Source organism: Brachionichthys hirsutus, chromosome 5 (assembly GCF_040956055.1).
Source record: "Brachionichthys hirsutus isolate HB-005 chromosome 5, CSIRO-AGI_Bhir_v1, whole genome shotgun sequence".
NCBI lineage: Eukaryota > Metazoa > Chordata > Actinopteri > Lophiiformes > Brachionichthyidae > Brachionichthys > Brachionichthys hirsutus.
Genome location: NC_090901.1, coordinates 8,432,585 through 8,452,061, shown reverse-complemented (window position 1 = coordinate 8,452,061; position 19,477 = coordinate 8,432,585). Strand labels below are relative to the sequence as shown.

The 19,477-nt window shown below is 42.9% G+C and overlaps 1 protein-coding gene across 1 annotated transcript in view; it reads left to right on the top strand.

Moving 5' to 3' along the window:
- tmtc2b (transmembrane O-mannosyltransferase targeting cadherins 2b) overlaps positions 1-19,477 on the top strand; it is a 61,638-nt gene that overhangs the window by 28,108 nt on the left and 14,053 nt on the right. Inside the window, exons 2-5 of the mRNA XM_068739494.1 lie at positions 2,307-2,883; positions 15,697-16,546; positions 18,101-18,215; positions 18,493-18,578. Coding sequence (XP_068595595.1) covers positions 2,307-2,883; positions 15,697-16,546; positions 18,101-18,215; positions 18,493-18,578 — 1,628 coding nt within the window. The remainder of the gene's footprint in view (positions 1-2,306; positions 2,884-15,696; positions 16,547-18,100; positions 18,216-18,492; positions 18,579-19,477) is intronic.

Sequence of the window (19,477 nt, the reverse complement as noted above, 5' to 3'; positions counted from 1 at the left end):
TGTGGACTACTGTGAGAAAGCTCTTCTGCCTAAATGACAAATGACTAAAACCCACATTTCTGTCTTGTGTAAAAATACACTGCTCTGTTCTCCCTGAGGCCGCTCTGTTTTCTCAAGAGCTTTCATTATGGGTTTACTAATCACACATGTCAAATAGGAGAAAACAGCCATTTGCTCCTGACAATAGGGACTTTATGGCGGCTTTCGGCAGCTGTGTGTTGCCTACAGTCAACTACCCCACAGCTTCTTTTTCCGTTTGCCTTCATGCATTTCATCTGCATCAGTCTGAAGTAATAACGGATGCATTATAATCAACTTGTATTGTTATTTTATTTTGGCGCGTATCCGTTCTTATTGATCTGCATCATCAGTGACTTGAATTTGTGAGGATCAGCGGGGCTATTATCTCACCGGTGTGTTGTATATGTATTCATACAACCTAATGTCTTAGGACGGGAAATTCAAGAGCTATGTTTTTGACCACGTGCAGTGACTTCCTCAAGACTTGTTGTCATGAAGAGGTTGCCAGGTAACCAGCATAGACATGACATCACTGCTTCCAGTCAAGAAATTGTCTGGCTCATGATGTGGTGGGCGGTTATTTATGCTTTGATGGGACAATCCTATCTTTTTACTTCTGTTACAAGAATTTACGCTACTGCAAACTTGCCACGTGCCAGTCGACTACTGGCATTGGCTTCATGCTGATCCCACAGACGTGAGGCACAACTGGCAGTGGTCTGTTTGTCAAACTCACCCACTGGGAAAATGCTGTTGTAGAAGGGTGACCAGTGGGTTTGCTGTTTAGTTTCCTGGTTATTTGGTATGTCCTTCAGCTTGTTCCAATATTTTTTGCCATACAAAAGGTTTCTCTAAAAATGAAACAAAAAAATCTTTTCCCCCCTTTTTGCTGTCCCGTCAGGTACCATTATATACTCACACTTTCATTTTGGACATAAATCTCATTTATTTATTGAATCCTTTGAAACCTGAAGTGGAGATATTGTGTGTGAAGATTTTTGATATGAGCAGTAGACACAGTGTTCTGTCTTTGGGTGACTCAATTAAAACCCAAAATACTGAGTTGAATGCCGCCAACAATTCCATGGGGTCAGAGTTCAGCACAGTCATTCTAAATAATCTTATTGTGTACAGAGAGTGAACAAACCGTCAAATTAAATACATAATAAGACCATTTGAGCGACTGGCTCGGGCTTTTGCCTGTTCCCTTGCTTCCCCCCCCTAAAACATCTGATGTGGTTTTGAGGCAATATACAATATATCTGGCCTCACTGACTCCACGGCGCTGTGCAATGGGAAAATATGAAGAGGCCCATAATGCCTCTTATGTGAGCATCTTGCGGTGGAATGAAGAGCTCACTCTTTCATTTTTCCCTCCTTTACATTTATTTGATTTTCAGATAAAACATAATAATTTACCTTGCCTTGTAGTCCATGTAGCTCCTCCCCACCTTTCCTCTTCCCATCTCTCTAGGAACTAAATGCGTGCATTAATCAGGACTGCCATGGAGACTCATTTACAGCCCGGCGTACTTCGCTTGTTATCGTGTGTCGTGTCTCATCCATCATGGCTTTAATTACAGAAGCTCTGGTCTGTGTTTATCAAGCAGCGTCTCTCAGCAGAGACTCATTTGGGTTGCCTTTCAATCATTTGCACCGCCATCTCCCTGAGACGGAGGTAGATATCCTGTCAGAAAGACCTTGTAACATGGCAGAAAAGATAGCAACAACATTTAGTGCTCCTGAAGGAACAAATGTGCCTCTGTTTTTTCCCCCTTCCTGACATGCACAGCTTGTGGATTGGCTTTTGCCTGCATTCCCCTCATGCATGCCTTTATTTGTTTCTGGTTCAGGGTGTGGTGCTGTTGTTTAATCACAGTCCACAGCTGTAGAATCTGTGGCCGTGGTAACCATGGCGCCCAGAGCCTCAACTCACCCTCTGGTTTTCTGTTTGTGAATACCCCATGACCAAACCCTCGAGGTAAAGCTGCAAGCAAATGCAGTTTCATGTCATAGCAACCTATATTTTCTGCTTTGTCAGCACTTTTAAATAATAGCTTTAATGTCCTCCTCAGAGAATCGGCTGTAATTGCCAGAAGTAATAATGTACACCATCAACACATTTTTTCAGGCGTAGCGCTGTTGGCGAATACGACAGGGTGGTGAAGTCGTCCAAGGAAACCTCGAATTGATGATGATGCCAATTGTGTGTTGAATATAAATCTGATCTCTCCATCTACATTTTATACATCAAGTCCTCTAATCGTTTCTTGTTCTCTTTACAGCCGTGCAATCAAGACCAATCAGGACCTTCTACCTGAGACCCCCTGGATAAACATCTTCTACGATGACTTCTGGGGAACTGTGCTCACTCACAGTGGAAGCCACAAGTCTTACCGTCCCCTCTGCACCCTCTCCTTCCGTCTCAACCATGCCGTGGGTGGGCTGGATCCCTGGGGTTACCACCTTGTTAATGTGGCCATCCACGGGGCTGTGACTGGCCTGTTTACTTTGCTGGCTCGGCTGCTGCTTGGAGGAGGCCTGTGGAGCCTTCTGGCTGGTCTTCTCTTCGCCTCTCACCCCATCCACACCGAGGCGGTGGCAGGCGTCGTCGGCCGAGCCGACGAAGGTGCCGCACTTTTCTTTCTGCTGTCCCTGCTGTGCTACATGCGTCACTGTAAGATGCGGGGCCAGGCTGGGCCCTTGCGGCTTGTAGCCTGGTTCCTGGGCAGCCTGGGCTGTGCTGCCTGCAGCATGCTCTGGAAGGAGCTCGGAGTGACCGTCCTGGCTGTATCTGCGCTGTACGATGTCTGCGTTTTCCACAGGCTCAGACTGCGACAGATCGTCATACTTCTCTACGAGGTAAATGGTTTCTAGTCTCCCTGTGGAGCTACCTTTTCACTGGTAGCTGATGTCCTACGGCCATTCCATGAATCTGCCAGACAACAGTGGAAAAATGATATAGTTGTGTGTGCGTTTGCTTTTTTCGTCACAATGTAATTTGAAAAGCCTTTTCCATGAAATGCATGCACAGCTGTGCCAGGTTGTCTTATTTTCCATTCAATGAAATGGAGCACAGAAAATAGAATATTCTCGATTCTGTGCAGAAGGCATTTATTAGTGCATCTATTGATCAGACATAATTAAGTAGTAACTGATGAGATTAATGAGTTACATGATTGAGGTATTGGTATTGTGATTGGTAGGATGGCCTTTTATTATCACATCTGTCCTTGCATGTAGCTCGGCTTAGTCTCGTAAATGGTTGCTTATCTTAGGCAAAACTAAATTGGGAAAATTGTTTCATTCACACATTAGCACCTTTTTGTATGTGCCAATACGGGACACGTGAGTTTGTCTGTCTACCTTTTTCTTATCTATTCTTATTGTAAACTGCAAGAGAAAGAGAAAAGGGGAACAGAAATCATGTAGAAATATGCTGGGTTTTTTGTGCTTTTGAAGTATTCAGCCATTGAATAGCATTTTTCCCCAGCAGCTTCTGTCAGATGTGTTTACTCTTGACTCTCTAGTCCTTGACTCTCTACCCTATTCTAAAAAATTCATCAGGACGCGTGCAAAAATTTGTCAAAAGGGCCCTGGAGCAGCCAGTGTCAGGCTGACTCTCTGCATCCTCCCAGGGAAGAACACTTTTAAGTGTTATGAAGTGAGGAGGGGTAGAAGTCACTAAATTTATAAGTGAAAACTGTAAGAGACAGAAAGTAAAATAGAGAAAATGTTTCATTGAGGAGCAAATCTGTCTGACTTTTGCAGCATTGTGTGATAAGTGAAGCGAGGGCACGTCTGCTGCTATGTTCTCCACGCTGTCTTCTCGTCTCGTGATTTAAGCCTGATCTGATGCCGTCTGTTCTCTGGAGTATAGCCCATTCATTGGCGCAGGCAGACAGGCCTTCTGATGGCGTGTCAGGCATGGCTAGACTGGAGAGGAAACAGGGGTAAGAGGGCCAGAGCAGATGATGCCTTAAAGCCTGACAGTTTGTCAGCCTTTTGATTGAAAATCCACTCAGCCTGCTGATCCAAATGTCTTTTGGGGGGGCAGATATTTGCACTTCCAGCTTGCCTGCAGATTTCTTTCATGCTTTGCCATCATGGTTAGCTAACTTGGCGCACTACTGCAGGGCCAGATGTGCAGCTTCTGAATTCCAGACTGCAGTGTTTGTAACTTTTGCCTTGATACTTTGTAGTTTTGTCTAAAAGCATGTCATCAGACTAATGTTAAGTTAGTAATGGCTAATGGGATACACGTAAACACATTTGCATACATTTGTGTAAAATGTTTAAAACATATAAAAGATTAAACTTTTGCAGCCAATTTAGAATAGAACAGGTCAGACAGTAACAGTTGACTGGTGGTGCTAAATCATTCAGAGCCCTGGAAGCGATACACTTTTAAAGAATATGCACTAAATGGATTTAAAATGCACTAGATTTGCATGGGGAATTTGTGGAAATAAAAGCATATATTTTATTAACTTGTTATTGGTTAATTGTCAAAGACAAAGGGACAGAATGGGGGGGGGGGGGGGATCACCAATGATATTGATTAAATTGCCCAGGTGACACAACAGACGTCTACGACATTTTACACACTCAGTAATTAGTCCGGCTCCACCAGCATTCATTTCAGCTGTAATCCTCAACCTTATGGACTTCCACACCCTCCTATACGACTGCCCGGGGCATGCAGACGCTCATTTCGGGCAACTTATGCAGGCTGTCCGACAGGGCAACGATCTTTTATCCAATTATTTATCAAATTCGACGTGTATTTTGTAGGGATGCACTCAAATCGCAAAACACAAACACGGCCGTAGTTTTTATAGCGATATTTCAGATCTGAACTTTGAGAAGTAAAAACCAATTAGTCAGTTGTAACATTCTGTTTCTGTAATCTAGGAAGATTTAGATGTAGAAATATACAAGTATTTGTGTGAAATTCAATTTTCAAGGAAAAACGAGGCTACGTCTCTGTCCCTGCGGGTTATTTGCAAGGAAGAGGCAAATAAAGAAAAATCTATGTTGTGCCGAAAACTGTAAAATAGTTATGCTTTCTTTTTTATCCCCTTGAATTAGCGCTGCCACCCATGACTTGTTTACTATAGCATGTCACATCGCAGCCGATAACACCAGAGCATAGACGGAGTTGTCAGCATCACATCAATCACGCTGCCCGGGGAGGCGTCTTACACAGAATACTCTGTCTGTGTTGTGATATTACTCTGTGCTCACAGATGGGCATATTATGAGTCCCGGGGCATGATCTGTTAAACTCATGGCATGCTGCCCAGCTCAGCAGCATGTGCGTTCGTCTCGCTTCCCCAGCTTATTTACTCATGGGAGTCATTCCTCTGGACAAGTTGAGCCTCCAACACGAGTTGTCAACGGCGCTGTAAATGATCACAATAGATACAAAAATGCAGGTTTCCCCTCAGGCTAAGGCTTGAGATCTACGATGCACCAAAATCTTTCCCGCTGACTCTGTAAACGAAAAGAGTATGAATGTGCGAATGTTGCCATGTAATATTAATGCTGTGTGCTAAGAGGATAGAAATGGTGGAAATTGAACTATCACCACTGTTTTTATGTTTAAGTAGATCAAACTTAAATCGAGTGAAGGACCCGTCCAGCTGCGTGATTGAGAGGCCGCCAAGGGCCAGCACTACGTTTTATCACATAACTTCACAATCTGCTGATTTCATTTGTCATTTCACATTGGAAATGGTGAAATGGGCCTCCTTATCTGATTGTGGAGCCCAGTCAATTACAGTGCAGTTCTATATCAGCTGCAAATCTCCCCTTGTGTCATTACAGCCTCTGAGCATAGTTTGAAGGTTGAAGGACAGACCGGGAACTTTTTGTAATTGCATGCAGGGTCATAACTCATTTCATCAAGACTTAAGCTCCAGTTTCTCCATGGAAACCTTTGAAGATGTGTAAATCCATGGTATTATCTCGATATTTTTGTTGTGGAACCAGAGAATAATGCATAACAATCAACCATTGGCTTTAAAAAATAGTGGGTGAAAAATACAATAATAATCCTGTAATTTCAGAAATTCCACATTTAATTCATCTTAATCTGACACTAAACGAGTAAAGCAAGCTGTATGAAGTTGGACGCATTTGCTTCTCATGTGGTTCTTCATGCAGGCTTTCTTCTGTGCAGTGATTATATGGATCCAGTTCCTATATTCAATAACTTCGATGATTCCTCAAATAATAAATGGGCTATTGGCTTTTCCTGCAATGGACTATTATTATCTAGGGCTTGTTAACGCTGCTCCATATTGGCACCATTATCATGTCAAATGTTTACTAGGCTCCGTGTGCATTTGTGTCTGAATAAAGTGTTTATAGCCATGCATTCTTGTGTATCCAACTACTCCCAGGCAATGACTGAAAAAGATTCAAGTATAGCAAGGCTGGCACGGGAGTGAGTGTCTGATTTAACCACAGTTTATGTGGAAAAACATGTATTTTATTAGCCTGTTCCCTGCGTAGCATTAGATAATAGGCTCATTTTCAATAACAGACAGTGAAACACAATTGCTATTCCAAATTTAGTGGAGGAAAGAATGCTCCTTAATGCGATTTTGCTGTGTTCGACCCACAGCTTAATGCTGTAAACTGTCTGTCCTGAGGACTTGTTCTCTCTTTCTTTATCCTCTGCTATAAATGTTTGGACAGTAGAAGTGAAATTGGCCCGAACGCAAGCTCCAGTGTGAAAAACAAGCTCTGATTGGCCCTTTTAGTTCAATGAGAACATCTGCAATGAGCACAAGGGTCCATTTTTCTTGTGCTTTAATGGCATGATGCTCTTCACACACTGGCGAGAGGACACCGCTGACACACAGCTACAGTGTGAGTCACTGTCCCTCAGGGGCCCCCACTGCTGACGTGGCTACAAAGAAAACATCCCTTTGAAAACACGATACGGGAATCTGATGCCTTGAAAGTGTAAACTGGAGGAAGAGGAATCATCTCGGTGATGTCATGTCGGTGCTGTACATCTACCAGGAGCTCCCGAGTACACCAGGGTTCAATTAAATGTGTCTTCAGAGAAACTCGAGATGTTCCTCTGTGATTGCTTTTGTTCACATCCAACCATACAGCCTACTGGAAAATAATTCCCAAAGCTGGGCAAGACCCAGCTGGCCCTCAGCGAATGTCAAACAGTCTTTTCACACCTCCGGTTTTCTCTTCACACTTTGGTTATTAGCGGAAGGTCACTGCTTAGCGTGCGTGTGTGTGTGTGTGTGTCGGGAGCGTGACGGGCCTGCCAGTACCTGTGATGTGAGATCCGATGTTGTGAACCAGGTGAGACCTGAATGATGTGATGTATATTGTAGGAGGGCAGATGGGAACTGGGAGGTCCCTCTGAACACATGTACCTGTGCACGACATACATACACGTGCTGCACACTGCATGGGGTAAAGGGAGATCCAGTCCAATGAATAGATCCTTTACCTGGGGGGGGTCTACAGATGTGCCTCCATGCTCTAATGACTCCTGTCACTGTGTGATGGATTGGACCCGGCGGGCTAAGCTGCCGCCCACTGCCCTCACCCACCTGCCTCTCGCATGGGGACACACGCCACCGCCTCTGGTCAAAATGTGGAGGCGGGCCACTGGAAACATGAATAATGGGACCACATTTATGGAAATAAGAAGGTGGCATGTAAAGGGCATTGTGAGGAATTGATTTTCCTTCAGGTGGAATTCAGATTTGAAGATGGGTGCCACCTTTTATATCCGCGTACTTAATGTGAAGCTAATTCTAGCTGCACACATGCAAAATAGATTCCGGTTATTTGTTCATGCGTAGTTATTATGTCTCCGCCAAGTTATTTTGCTCTCTTTATTAATCTTGGCTTCAAACCGCTGCCGTGTTTGGCTTTTGCTCCAAGATGTTCATGGTGGTAGATGCTTATTGTCAGATATCAAAGACGTCTAATTATCACAAACGGTACGAGCAGGAAAATGAATCTGCTGGATGTTTGCCACCACTGTGGGCAGCTTGCAGACATTCAGCAGAGACTCCTGGAAGACCCTGCATCTCGGCTCAGGCTTTGTCCCACAGATAACCTTCTGTAAAACCCCAACATGTGTTTTTAATGTTTGTCTTCTTTCTAAGAATTATTTTTTATTTTTTATTCCAAACAGATTAAACATCTAAAATATAATTTATCAATTAGAGTTTGGGGTTGGCGTGGGGATTTTTCTGGACAGAGCCAGTTCTAGTTTCTTCCCCCATTCACCTTTAGCATATACGTTATAATGATGCTGATCTTCTCACACTGAGTTCAAATCAAAAGTCATTATCCCTTTATTTATAGCAGAAGAATAGCACATGCAGATCTGAATGTCTAGGCTTTCGGGGGTAAAATGAGGCAATACAGTGATAGATAGTGGCTTCTTGGACCGGGCTTGCTTCAGCCTGCTTTTCATCAGCCATAAGTGAAGCTGACAGGCAGGGTGCCAGTGACAGCCAGCACGGTGACCCTGACGCTCCTTACTGTGTGATGATGGAGATTGAGAGAAGGAATGAAAACCCAGGAAACAAAGCCTTGTGTTTTTGAAGAGTAGCAAATATAGCACGAGGTTTGGAGCATTTCACATTCGGTCTATTCTTCATTCCTTGTATAAAATGACTGCACATCCAGTTCTTTTTTCATATGTCCCATATGTTTGTGAATCCATAGATGTTATGTGTAAGATCTCAGCACAGAAATAAAGCTCCCACAGTGCTAGTGTCCTGCAGCATTGCTGAATCGGTCTGTTCATCGTTAAATTCAGCTTGTTTTAATTAACCCACTGATTGTTATTAATCTGCATGCATTCCTATGAGCTGCTACTTCCGTGTCGTTGGCGGCATATGCCAATATGATGCGAACAGATCAAATCCATGACCCGCCCCCCCTCTTTAGAACCACATTGATCAGGATTACATTAACATAACAACATAATTAAAGCTAAAACGGGTGGCAAGACTTAGGACTTAACTGGGTATATAATTTTGATATAGCTAAAAGGGTTTCCTTGAGAATTTAGTTCATGTTTCCTTTAAGTTTCGATCAGTTTCTGATTTTAATGGCTTTAGAGAGGAATGCAGATGTGAGCGGTTATCAAATTAATCTAGTTCAATTTCATTCAGTCCCTCAAATGACACTGGACTACATCATTTTAAATCAAAATCTGTGGTTTAGCACGCTGACATGCTCTTCAGCCTCTGGGAAGCCACAAGCAAAAAGAACCTCCAGCAGACTACCTCATAGGCATTTCACCTTTATGAGTCGTACTTTTACCCTTATCCGTGCAAATTTAAAATGGCAATATGATCTAGATAACATCTATTACAGTGTCACTCAGTAGCGTGCATGTCTCTGCCAAGGCCCAGCGGTCTCCTTTAATTAAATCAAGCCTTATCCAAATAGAAATCAACGCTGTCGAGAAATGCTCCGGCTCATAATGTTTCAAGTAAGTTTAAGAAAGAAAAAAAATCCTAGCTCTGCCTGTTTTCTCAGATTCCCACCAAGTTTCACGTTCCTGACTGTAGATGCATCGCAATAGTTACTACAAAGTCCTGGGCGGCCACAGAAAAGGGACACAGTACAAGTACAAGACTCCTATTAATGCCTGTCAGTGTGCTCCGGTTTACGGTTTACGAAATCTGTAGATACTTTTACGATCAAGAATGTCTTTGTGAGATGAACACAAAGCAGATTTTGTGAATTTCGAACAATAAATCTGCAAACAGAAAATCCCAACTGGTCTGAAAATCTCTCCCACTCAGTCCTTCAAGTCTTCTGTCCAATTTAGAGTTAGGGTAACATTATATCTGCTTTCACCCTTTTAGATTATGTGCTTCATATATCACTACATTAATGCACAGCCAAGAATACGTATTCTCATGCAATGCGAATCTGAAAACCTTTGAGATTAAGCACATGCAGATTTCCGGGTATGTCGTGCAGCCACGACGGCTGTTCTTCAGCTGTTTTCCTGCATTCCTGCTCGTGCGTGTCCTAATTGTTTTCCACGTTTGCTTGTTTGGCTGCTTAGTTGCAGTTTTGTTTTTGCCTTTAATTGTTCAGTCAGCTATGTGAATTAAATTGGACTCTGGCCCACACCTTATTCTGCTTTCTCTTCTGTCACACATTGGAATAACTTTTGCAGCAGTCAAGTGAAGCCACATGGGACAATCCGCCAAGTTGTAAACATTAATGCAAATCACGGAAAGAATCCTTCTCCTCAGGAGAATATTTTATAAAAAGACATGTCAGAGGTATTGAGTTTAAATCCTAAGTGATCAAGCCTTCCTAATATGTTGCTGAGTTGACCAGAAATTGTTTTGAATTGCATCCTGATACAAGACAAGCAAACAGGTGCCTGAACATGACGGGTTATTCTCCTAATTCCTTATTCATTTTCTATCTCAGCCTATACCGGTGAAGACTTGAGATCGCTCACCATTACGTGAATCCGTGTTGAGGCTCAGGCAGTGAAAAAATGATAATCGGTGTGCCCAGCATGCCTCCACAACATTCTGGATTTTTTTTTATGGTTCTTGGTTGTTGTTTCAATCTCTCGCTCTTTATCGCTCTCTCATCGTCAGATCCTTATTTCTGTTTTTCCCGCTCAAGCGCCCGTCGTTTTTCTCTCTTTGCGGTTATGTGTTGGATCTTTGCTGAAAACTACAAATTTAAAATAATTTCAAGTGGCATATTTTCTGGTGATTTTAGGAGCCTGATCTTTCTTTTTCTAAATAATAGACAAAGTAGTTTCTTCCTTGAATAGAGGACTCTAACCACAGCAGAGAAGTTCCAGACAGTGCCGCCTTGTTTTGGCCAAGTCACAGGGACCGTTATACGTACAGTCTATGGACCCCCCCACACCCACCCCACTGAGACAGACTCATTATTGAGTCTCTGAGGTAAAATGGAACCAAACTCTGGATAGAAAGATACAGATGTCCCACAATTCATATGCTTTTCCCAAAACTTTTCCTTATCTTTTTGTTTGTAATTCAAAGTCTGTGCATGTTTGAGATTAGAGAGGGAAAAGTTCTGTGTATTTTCTCCATGTGTGGGTTATAAAATAACCCACACATAACTGATTTCAAAAATTGGATGGGAGTTGAAACATCCTGCAATCTATGCCTGGACCGAATCTTGGCTTTGGCTGCTTTATGGTTGATGTTTGTTTCTGCTGATCACCGCCACCCACACCACAAGTCATCTTTTCATGTTTGGTGAGCTCCTCTTTACGAGAAATTATAAATGGAAGCAAATGGCGTGCTTTCACTGAGATGTGGAGGTCAACCGTAACAAGATGCACCAGGGTTATTTTTAAAATGTGCCGTGGAGGTAAAATGCAATCAGTTTTTTGGGGTTTTTTTTTTTTTTACATCCAGCATTCGATGTCCGTCTAAGAGTGAATCTTCTCTGCCATTGCAGCTTTGACTTTGTGTCTCATTCATGCATGTCTTGGATGAGCTTACTGTTTCTGTAAACGCTGTAATACAATGACTCTGATCCCCCAGATGCATAGTAATGAGTGGAAATCCATGCATGAACAGGACTAATCTAATTTTGGTGCAAATGGCAGCCTGCCTGACGAGTAAAGCATTTCTAATCCTGATTTTCAGCATGCTCTTTTTTGATTGTTATTTGAAGAGAGCTCGTGAGCAGCTCTGAGCATGAAGCACTTTCCCACAACTCTTATTCCCAACTCACTTCCACAGAGCCCGACTCAGCGTCATGTCACAGCAGATTTGCAGTAGTGGTCACAGTCTAGTTGGCCCTTGCCATACAAATAAATATGGGAAATGGAACCCCATAATTCACGAGCATAATATAATTAAACGAGTAATTCAATGTTACTGTGGTTTGACTCTTTAGGTATATCTTATAAAATGTGAATGGTTCTGACTTGAAACTGGGTTTCCACTGTCATTATATGCTTACTGTTGGATCTGCAGTCCTCTTTTCCCTTTCATGAACATGGCTTCAGTTTGTTTTCACTGCTGTTGATGATAAGTTGACATTTTTCTGGTGCAAATGTCACTTGATTTAATGCATTGTGGTGCGTTAACTTGACGTAGCTGTGGGACCCAGCAGATACAACTCACTGGTTCAGATATTTTTTTTATTTTTAAGTGTTTAGAGTCAACATTTCAGTTTGTTGCACAAGTTGAAATTCAAAATGGCAAAGTGGAAAAACTGGATAACTATTTATTTATTTTCCATACATTTTATTAGCTAATGTTTCAGCAACCACTGAGTAATCAGCAAACTGGAGGATTTTCCACCTTTGTGTGTGTTTGCCTCGAGCCATCTTCCATCGTCTTTCTGCTTGTCTTTTGGTACTTTTCTTCATCCCTTCCAGAAGCCAAGACTTTGTGACAGAATTAGATTGACAGCCACAAACAAATTGATGTCTGATTTGACGCTGATGACAAAATAAATATTGCTGTGATTATAACAAAGACTAAATCCAGGTCAAGTATGTTCAAAGTGAGATGAGTCGCAATGTTGAGTGAAGGCTTCTCGAGAAAAGGATCCTGTCTTGGTTCAGTGATTATGGTCAATAGAAGGTAACCAAGAGAGCATGAGCTGGCATATATATTATATATTATGACATCTTTGTTGCAAATTCTGATGTTTTTTTGTGTCGTGTTAAAATCCCAACTCTTTTTCACTGATGTTCTTTTGGCAATAATGCCAAAAGGAAAAAATACTCTTTCTCACATTCATTCATTCTTAGACATTTAGCCTATTACGGGTATTCATTATAGAGCAGGGGGTCGGCAACCTGAGTATAATATATATAATTAAACATCAACCAAACCCAGATTTGGAGGGTTTTCTGCTGTTACAGAAAACTTGTGAAAAGCTGATAATTAACAGTGTTGAAATTTACTGAAGTCCAATGATGTTCCACACCATGTTGCCCATGATCCAGCAGGCTACTAGCGCTACAAGGAAGAGTCACATGAATCATATCTTATAAAACCTCAGGTCATAATTAATAGTGCGTTGTTAGGATGGAAAATAAGTCACACCCCTATCTCGTCTTTCCTGCTGACCGTGGGGTGTCAGAGGAACAGCTACTCCTGATAAGGGTGCGACAGATAGCTGGGTCAGTCGAGTTTCATCAGCCTCAAGTTCATTGATTCTAGTCAAGCAACAAGAACAGCTGGCAAGCACATCCATCAAAGCTGCCAAAAGAGTTATGATCACTTTCTCAGGCGATCCGATGGTCTTAACAAATATGAAGTGTGCGTGTGTATGTGTGTGTGTAGGTGTGTGTTTGTTATGTGGCTTTACACACTAATTGGTACCCTGAGCTGATTTTCGCTTCCATTACAAGTCCGTCAATGTGAAGCCCATTGATGAAAGGTCCTCTGCAGACAATTGATCTCAGTAATGATGAAGAGGAGGGGAGAGGTCAGACAAATTACGGCTTCTTTCACAGGACTTTCCCTGAGGTGCTTGCTGGAGCGTGAGCCCGTCATGGTGCTGCAGTTTGATGGTTTAGTTAGAAGTGTTCTGTGATTAATTGCCTTTTGAATTCTGCTGAAAAATGGATTTTTGTGCTTCAGCCAACTGTGTAAAAAGAGCCTATTTTCATACAGAGTGGACTAGCATCTTCTAATTAATTACATTTCTCTCTAAACTTTCGCCGCTCATTTTGCCACATCTTCTCGCACTCGACTCTAGTGAATAAAAAAAAAATGTTTCCCATTAAATTTAACCTAATCAAAGTGTATTGAGAAAAGATACAAATTCAGCAGTTGGCCTGTTTTACATTTACATACATATCTCCAAGGATATTTTATTCACGCACTTTCCTCAAAGAGGCTCCATTGTTTCATTTCTAAACTGATTGTGCCGGGAGCACTAAAGGCAAGAAAAAACTCTTCCCTTATCCCTCCTTTGGGATTGTGCGAAAGCACTTGTTTCGAACTAAACTGGATTGAAGACAAAGTACACAGAGCTGGTTTAGCTTTGCATAATATAGCTGTTGCACCCGGAGACGCATTGCCCATCTGGTTATTGGAGTTATGCTTTTGAATGGCATCTGCCAGCATATTGAAAGAATCCACTTTTATTTACTTAAGAGGTACTAGAGTTCTAATCTGTCCTCCATAACATCCCTTGAGCATTTTTGCCATTTGCATGCCACCTATATTTTCCTTAAAAATGCAAAGCAGCGCGAAAAATAGGCCAAGAGGCAGAGCAATGGGTTTGCAAATGGGTGCTAAAGAGCAGCTGAAGGATTGTGCTACGCTTTCAATGCTGCCAATTCTGCATAGAGAAGGTGAGACCTCAATGTGCGGCACAAGAATCAAAATAAAACTCAGCATCGGCATATGGATGTGGTGAAGGTGAGGGGGTGTCTGAGTCGGTGCTCCTTCTGGGAAGAGTTAGGATGACATATTCGGCTCTGTCACAGAGCCAGCCATGAGTCTGTGTGGGAGTGGTCAGCATCAGCACTTTCATGCATTCAGAGGTGTGCATACAATTTTCCGCACCGCTGGCGATGCTGTCAAACGGGAGCAAATCCACTTTATTGAATCGAAATATGCTTTAAAATCAGCCCGACGCTACACTGAAATCAACCACCTCCTCCACGAATTGCAGCGGGCATCCCAGAACAGAGCTGGACTTCCTAATGAGTTTCTTTAGCCAGTCAGCTGCAGTCATGCTGCCCCCCCAAGCAGACAATAGAAGGTCTTCAGGAGAGCCCCTGCACTCCAAAAGACCTCAGCCTCCGGAGCAGATGGAGCTCTGCCCTTTTTGTAAAGTCCAGCCTGTTGTTCAGATGATATAAGGAGTTCTTCAGAGCTGAGCGCAGTGAACACAGCAAACTCATTATCATGCCTCGTCTTGTCAGGTGATCTCATCATTGTCGCCCTTCTATTGCATCACAGTTCCCAAATCAGCATGAGGGTGTTCATCTGTGTTTCCACGGTTACTGAAGCCTCTCTTCACACACACACACACACATATATATATATATAATGTGTAAATGCCAATGGGCAGGAAAGGAAATCAATGCCCTCAGAGTGATGTTTGGTTTGCACTTCGTGATTACAGATGAGTCACATTTGAGCCCTTCGGCATGTGACAATGAAGAAGCCATGAGAGTAACGCGATGACATTCTGTGCTGTCTCAGGTTAAGAGCGAGAGTTTAAAAGGATCCCATCTCGTACTATGATCTTCCCACGGGTTTGGTCTCCTGTCACGAATAAAACAAGCCATTGCTGCGTACTTCACATGTACAAATCTGGATTCGCTGCTTTTTGGTTCTACTCAATGATTTTCATGTTTTGTGCACAATACTATTTAATGGTGAGTTCACACAAGCGTGCTGCTCCAGCTGGGGAATTTAGATCTAAATTTGGTTTCTTGGTCGGATTACCAGAGTGAACAAAATACGAAAGGTCAGCTGGTCACAAAGCTGGAACATGTTTGGCTGGGAAATCTGTCCAGCAATGTTTTAAACAACTAAACACGCTATAAATATTGTAGCGTTTCCGCAATGCTTGGGAGGTCATGCGCAGTAAATGCAATCCTAAATCAGCTGTTCCTTTCCTTTCCAGCGAATGAAGAGTTTTGATCCTTGTTTCTGTGGTGTGTTTGTCTTTCAGAGGAGAAACGTCCAGCTGCTGCTCAATGTGTTTTTGCTGGCTGCCTGGGGGGCCATCCTGCTGGCCTGTCGCTTCTACTGGATGGGTAACAAACCCCCCAACTTCTCCAACTCCGACAACCCCGCAGCCGACTCCCCCTCATTCCTCAGCAGGATGCTAACATTTTTTTACCTGCCTGCTGTCAACTTTTGGCTTCTCCTCTGTCCAAACACGCTCAGCTTTGACTGGTCAATGGACGCCCTGCCTTTGATCAGGGGCCTTGCTGATTGGAGGAACTGTCACACCGTGGCTTTTTACCTTGGATTGCTCTTTCTGGCTTGCTTCAGCCTGTGGACACACCAATTGGCTAAGTGCAAGGACACCAATGGCAAAGCACATCATTACACCAATGGAAGAACGGGGAGCAGTAACGGACACAGTTACCAGTGTAACAATCACGAAACACTTGTTGGCAGTTCCCTCGCAGAACCTCAGATTATTAGTGCGCAAAACGGTGCCAAAGAGCACTATGAAAGCAGGACTCCACTGCCTACCACTGAAAACGTTCTAGTCTTCTCTTTAGGTCTCCTGGCAATCCCTTTCCTCCCTGCCACTAACATTTTTTTCTACGTGGGATTTGTAATAGCAGAGAGAGTCCTTTACATTCCCAGCATGGGCTTTTGCTTGCTTGTGGCAGTGGGGATGAGGTCTCTTTACGTCCGTCTGCGACGCAGGTCCTCCAGGGCCATGCTGACGTACTGTAGCGCCGCCCTGGTGGTGCTTTTTAGTGTCAAAACTGTTTTGAGGAATCGGGACTGGCAGAACGAGGAGATGCTGTATAAGTCAGGGATTTATGTCAATCCTGCTAAAGGTAAGGTCCGACCCCAAGGAGTACTGTCTTTATGTTGTCATGGAAACAGTTGCTTTATATGTATTTCACCAGTCACATGAGGTTGTCTGAAGACTGAGCAAGATAAAGTGTGCATCCCTGAATAATTCAACGTGAAGCTGTCCTCTCTTCATCACTTACAGCCCTGCTGACTAGACCAGCTCTCACTGGTTGAGCTCAACATAAGATAAAGTGGCACCACTTATTCTTTAAGGCATTCAAATTATACTTCCAAAGAATAGAGCAGCGCTTTATCACACAACATTTTATACCCAGCGTGCCGTGAATGACAACAGCTCTCTGTGCCGTCTCTCGCTTGGACGAGTCTCTGATTGTCACTTTTAATAGCAGGTTAAATATTTAGAAGCCTTCATATTCAAGGGCACTTTTCTGATCCAAAGTAAAGTTCTCTTGGCTGCTCCGGGAGGAAGCAGGACAGAGTCCCAGCAAGGCAGCTGGTAAATGTTTTTGCTAATTTCCCTTTCAGATTTTGCTACGAAACTGAGCAAAGACAGCAATTTGTCTTCGCGGCCGAGCAGAGTAGCAACTATTTCCCTAATTCAGATTCACTATAGCTAATATGAGAGATTATTCTAACATGCTCAAATGAATGTTGGCGCTGTGAAATGTCCAGATACACAAATGATATTATTACAGGTCAAAAGAAACTACATTCATTTACTTGGATGCACCTTTGAACAGTTTTTCTGCTCCTTAGTATTAAACATTCTTCCGGGGATCCGCATGTTTTATGAAGCAAAATGCTGTAATTAAGTTGCTTAAAGACACCTTGCATATTTTAGCGCTTGAAACACAGCAAAATCAGCATGAGCCAAGGCTTTAACTTATCGTTTGGCGTGACCTGGAGAGGCAACAGAATAAGTGAAGGCCTTTCCTGTCTTTGCATAACAAGCCCCTCCTCCCTCCTCAGAGCCATCTTTCCAAACATTGACGTTCAGTCAAAAAAAACAAACATTTTAGAGGTATTTTGCTAACTATCATGCAGACAGATAAATAGTGATGAAAATGTCTATGCTGTCCTCCTTTGGCAGTAACAACAGTTAACAGACTTGTATATTTAAGTTAATTCACTCTTTCTTTGCCGTTAAACTCTGTAGAATCCTAATTTGCATGGAGTCTGTGTGGAATAAAAAGTAGCCTTGACCATAAATCGGTCTGTTATTTACAGTAGGAATATGTGCTTTCACACTACATGCCATTCAGTACTAATGACATAAGCTGTGCAGCAGAACTGCCGCGCTCTTCTCCTCTTTCACGCCGTCAGAAGCATGAGATGAGGTTTTGGCTCGCGCTCTGCCTGGTGTGTCAGCTCTTTTTAACCGTAACGTCTTGGCGCACTGGCTGCAGCGGAACAACATTCTCCCCAGAGGTCTGGGGGCTGTGAATCACAAAGAAAATCATTACTCGGGGGGAAACAAATGTCCTCTCAGGGTTTCATCTGAGAGCCAGTGAAGGATACAACAAATTATATCTCTTTTAGTGCTCTGACTAATATTTTCTTCCGTGAACCGTCAGCATGGGGAAACCTTGGGAATGTCCTGAAGAGCCAGGACAAGATGGAGGAGGCAGAACTGGCATATAGAAATGCCCTCTATTATCGCAGCAACATGGCTGACATGCTGTATAACCTGTGAGTTTGAGTTTTGTCACTTCATGTTGATATTTGCATTGTCTCAACCTTTTTTCTGGTGATGTAAAATGCTGTTGTATGTTGCACTAAGTGTTATATTACCGGCTCTGGAGAGTGTGCTTCCATTGTTCCCTCACACCAAGTGCCTTGTTTTGTATTCTCAAAGATGCTGTCTGGCTGGCAGAGACATTAATGGTCCACTTTAAGATGTGGAGACTCAAGCATCCATCGCTGGCGGCTTGCATATCTTCAGCTCTGCTCTTTTCCTCTGTTCCAGCGGTTTGCTGCTGCAGGAGGGCAACAAGTTCCTCGAGGCTCTCCACTACTATAAGCTGGCCATTGGGAGTCGGCCAACTCTGGCTTGTAAGTACGACTCTTCTTTTTTTATTGACATCTCCAGCGCCTCCGGCCGTGCTTGCGCCTCGGCAACAGTGAGCGCGCACACTGTGGTTATGAGGAGGGCGAGGAATAGGTGGCAAAGGGCAGCGAACATACAACATTACGACAAGAATCCGACATTCGACACAGCTGTCTGATTTCCAAGCCAGGCCTTGTCAACGAATCAAGCATCTGCATGATGTCATTTATTATGAATTCAGGCCATGACACCCTTTTTATTTTCATTGCTCCCACATTTCCTACATCTACTCCTTTCTCTCCGTCTGTAACGTAGCTCTCCCTCGCCATTGCCCACCACTCCTCCTCTACTTTCCCTGAGAGTTCATCGTTCTTTTCCTGCTTTTCTTGGAATTGGTTTTCTATGCAGTGTCATCTTCAGCAGCTCCACTCCCTAATGAGTACAAATCGTCTCAGTCTTACCTGATCATGCAATAAATTAGCCTCCCATTGTTCTTGGCGTCAATCTGCGACAGATAAAATGAGAATCCTAAAGTTCCCTTCCTTTTTTTTCTGTCGATTAATAATAGACCTAATCGAGAGCCTGGTTAGACTAGAAAATTGTCATTCAGTGTTTAATTATTCAATCTGTTATAGCTGATTAATTAATTGCCTCGAGCAGCAGAAATGTTGAATCACAATTTACGCATTTTCAAGGTTATACCATTTCTCCTCTCATGCTTGAGAGGTGACTGATGCAAAGTTTGTTTGTTTTTACACACAGAGCTGCCCTGTTTTGTGTTAATGTTAATGTGTTAATGTTGTATTCAGTCTCATTTTATGCACCCACAAGAATCATTTTTAGAATTATTTAGAACAAAACTTGTTTTATTCTTTCAGTATGCAACCATAGCAATGGACATAAG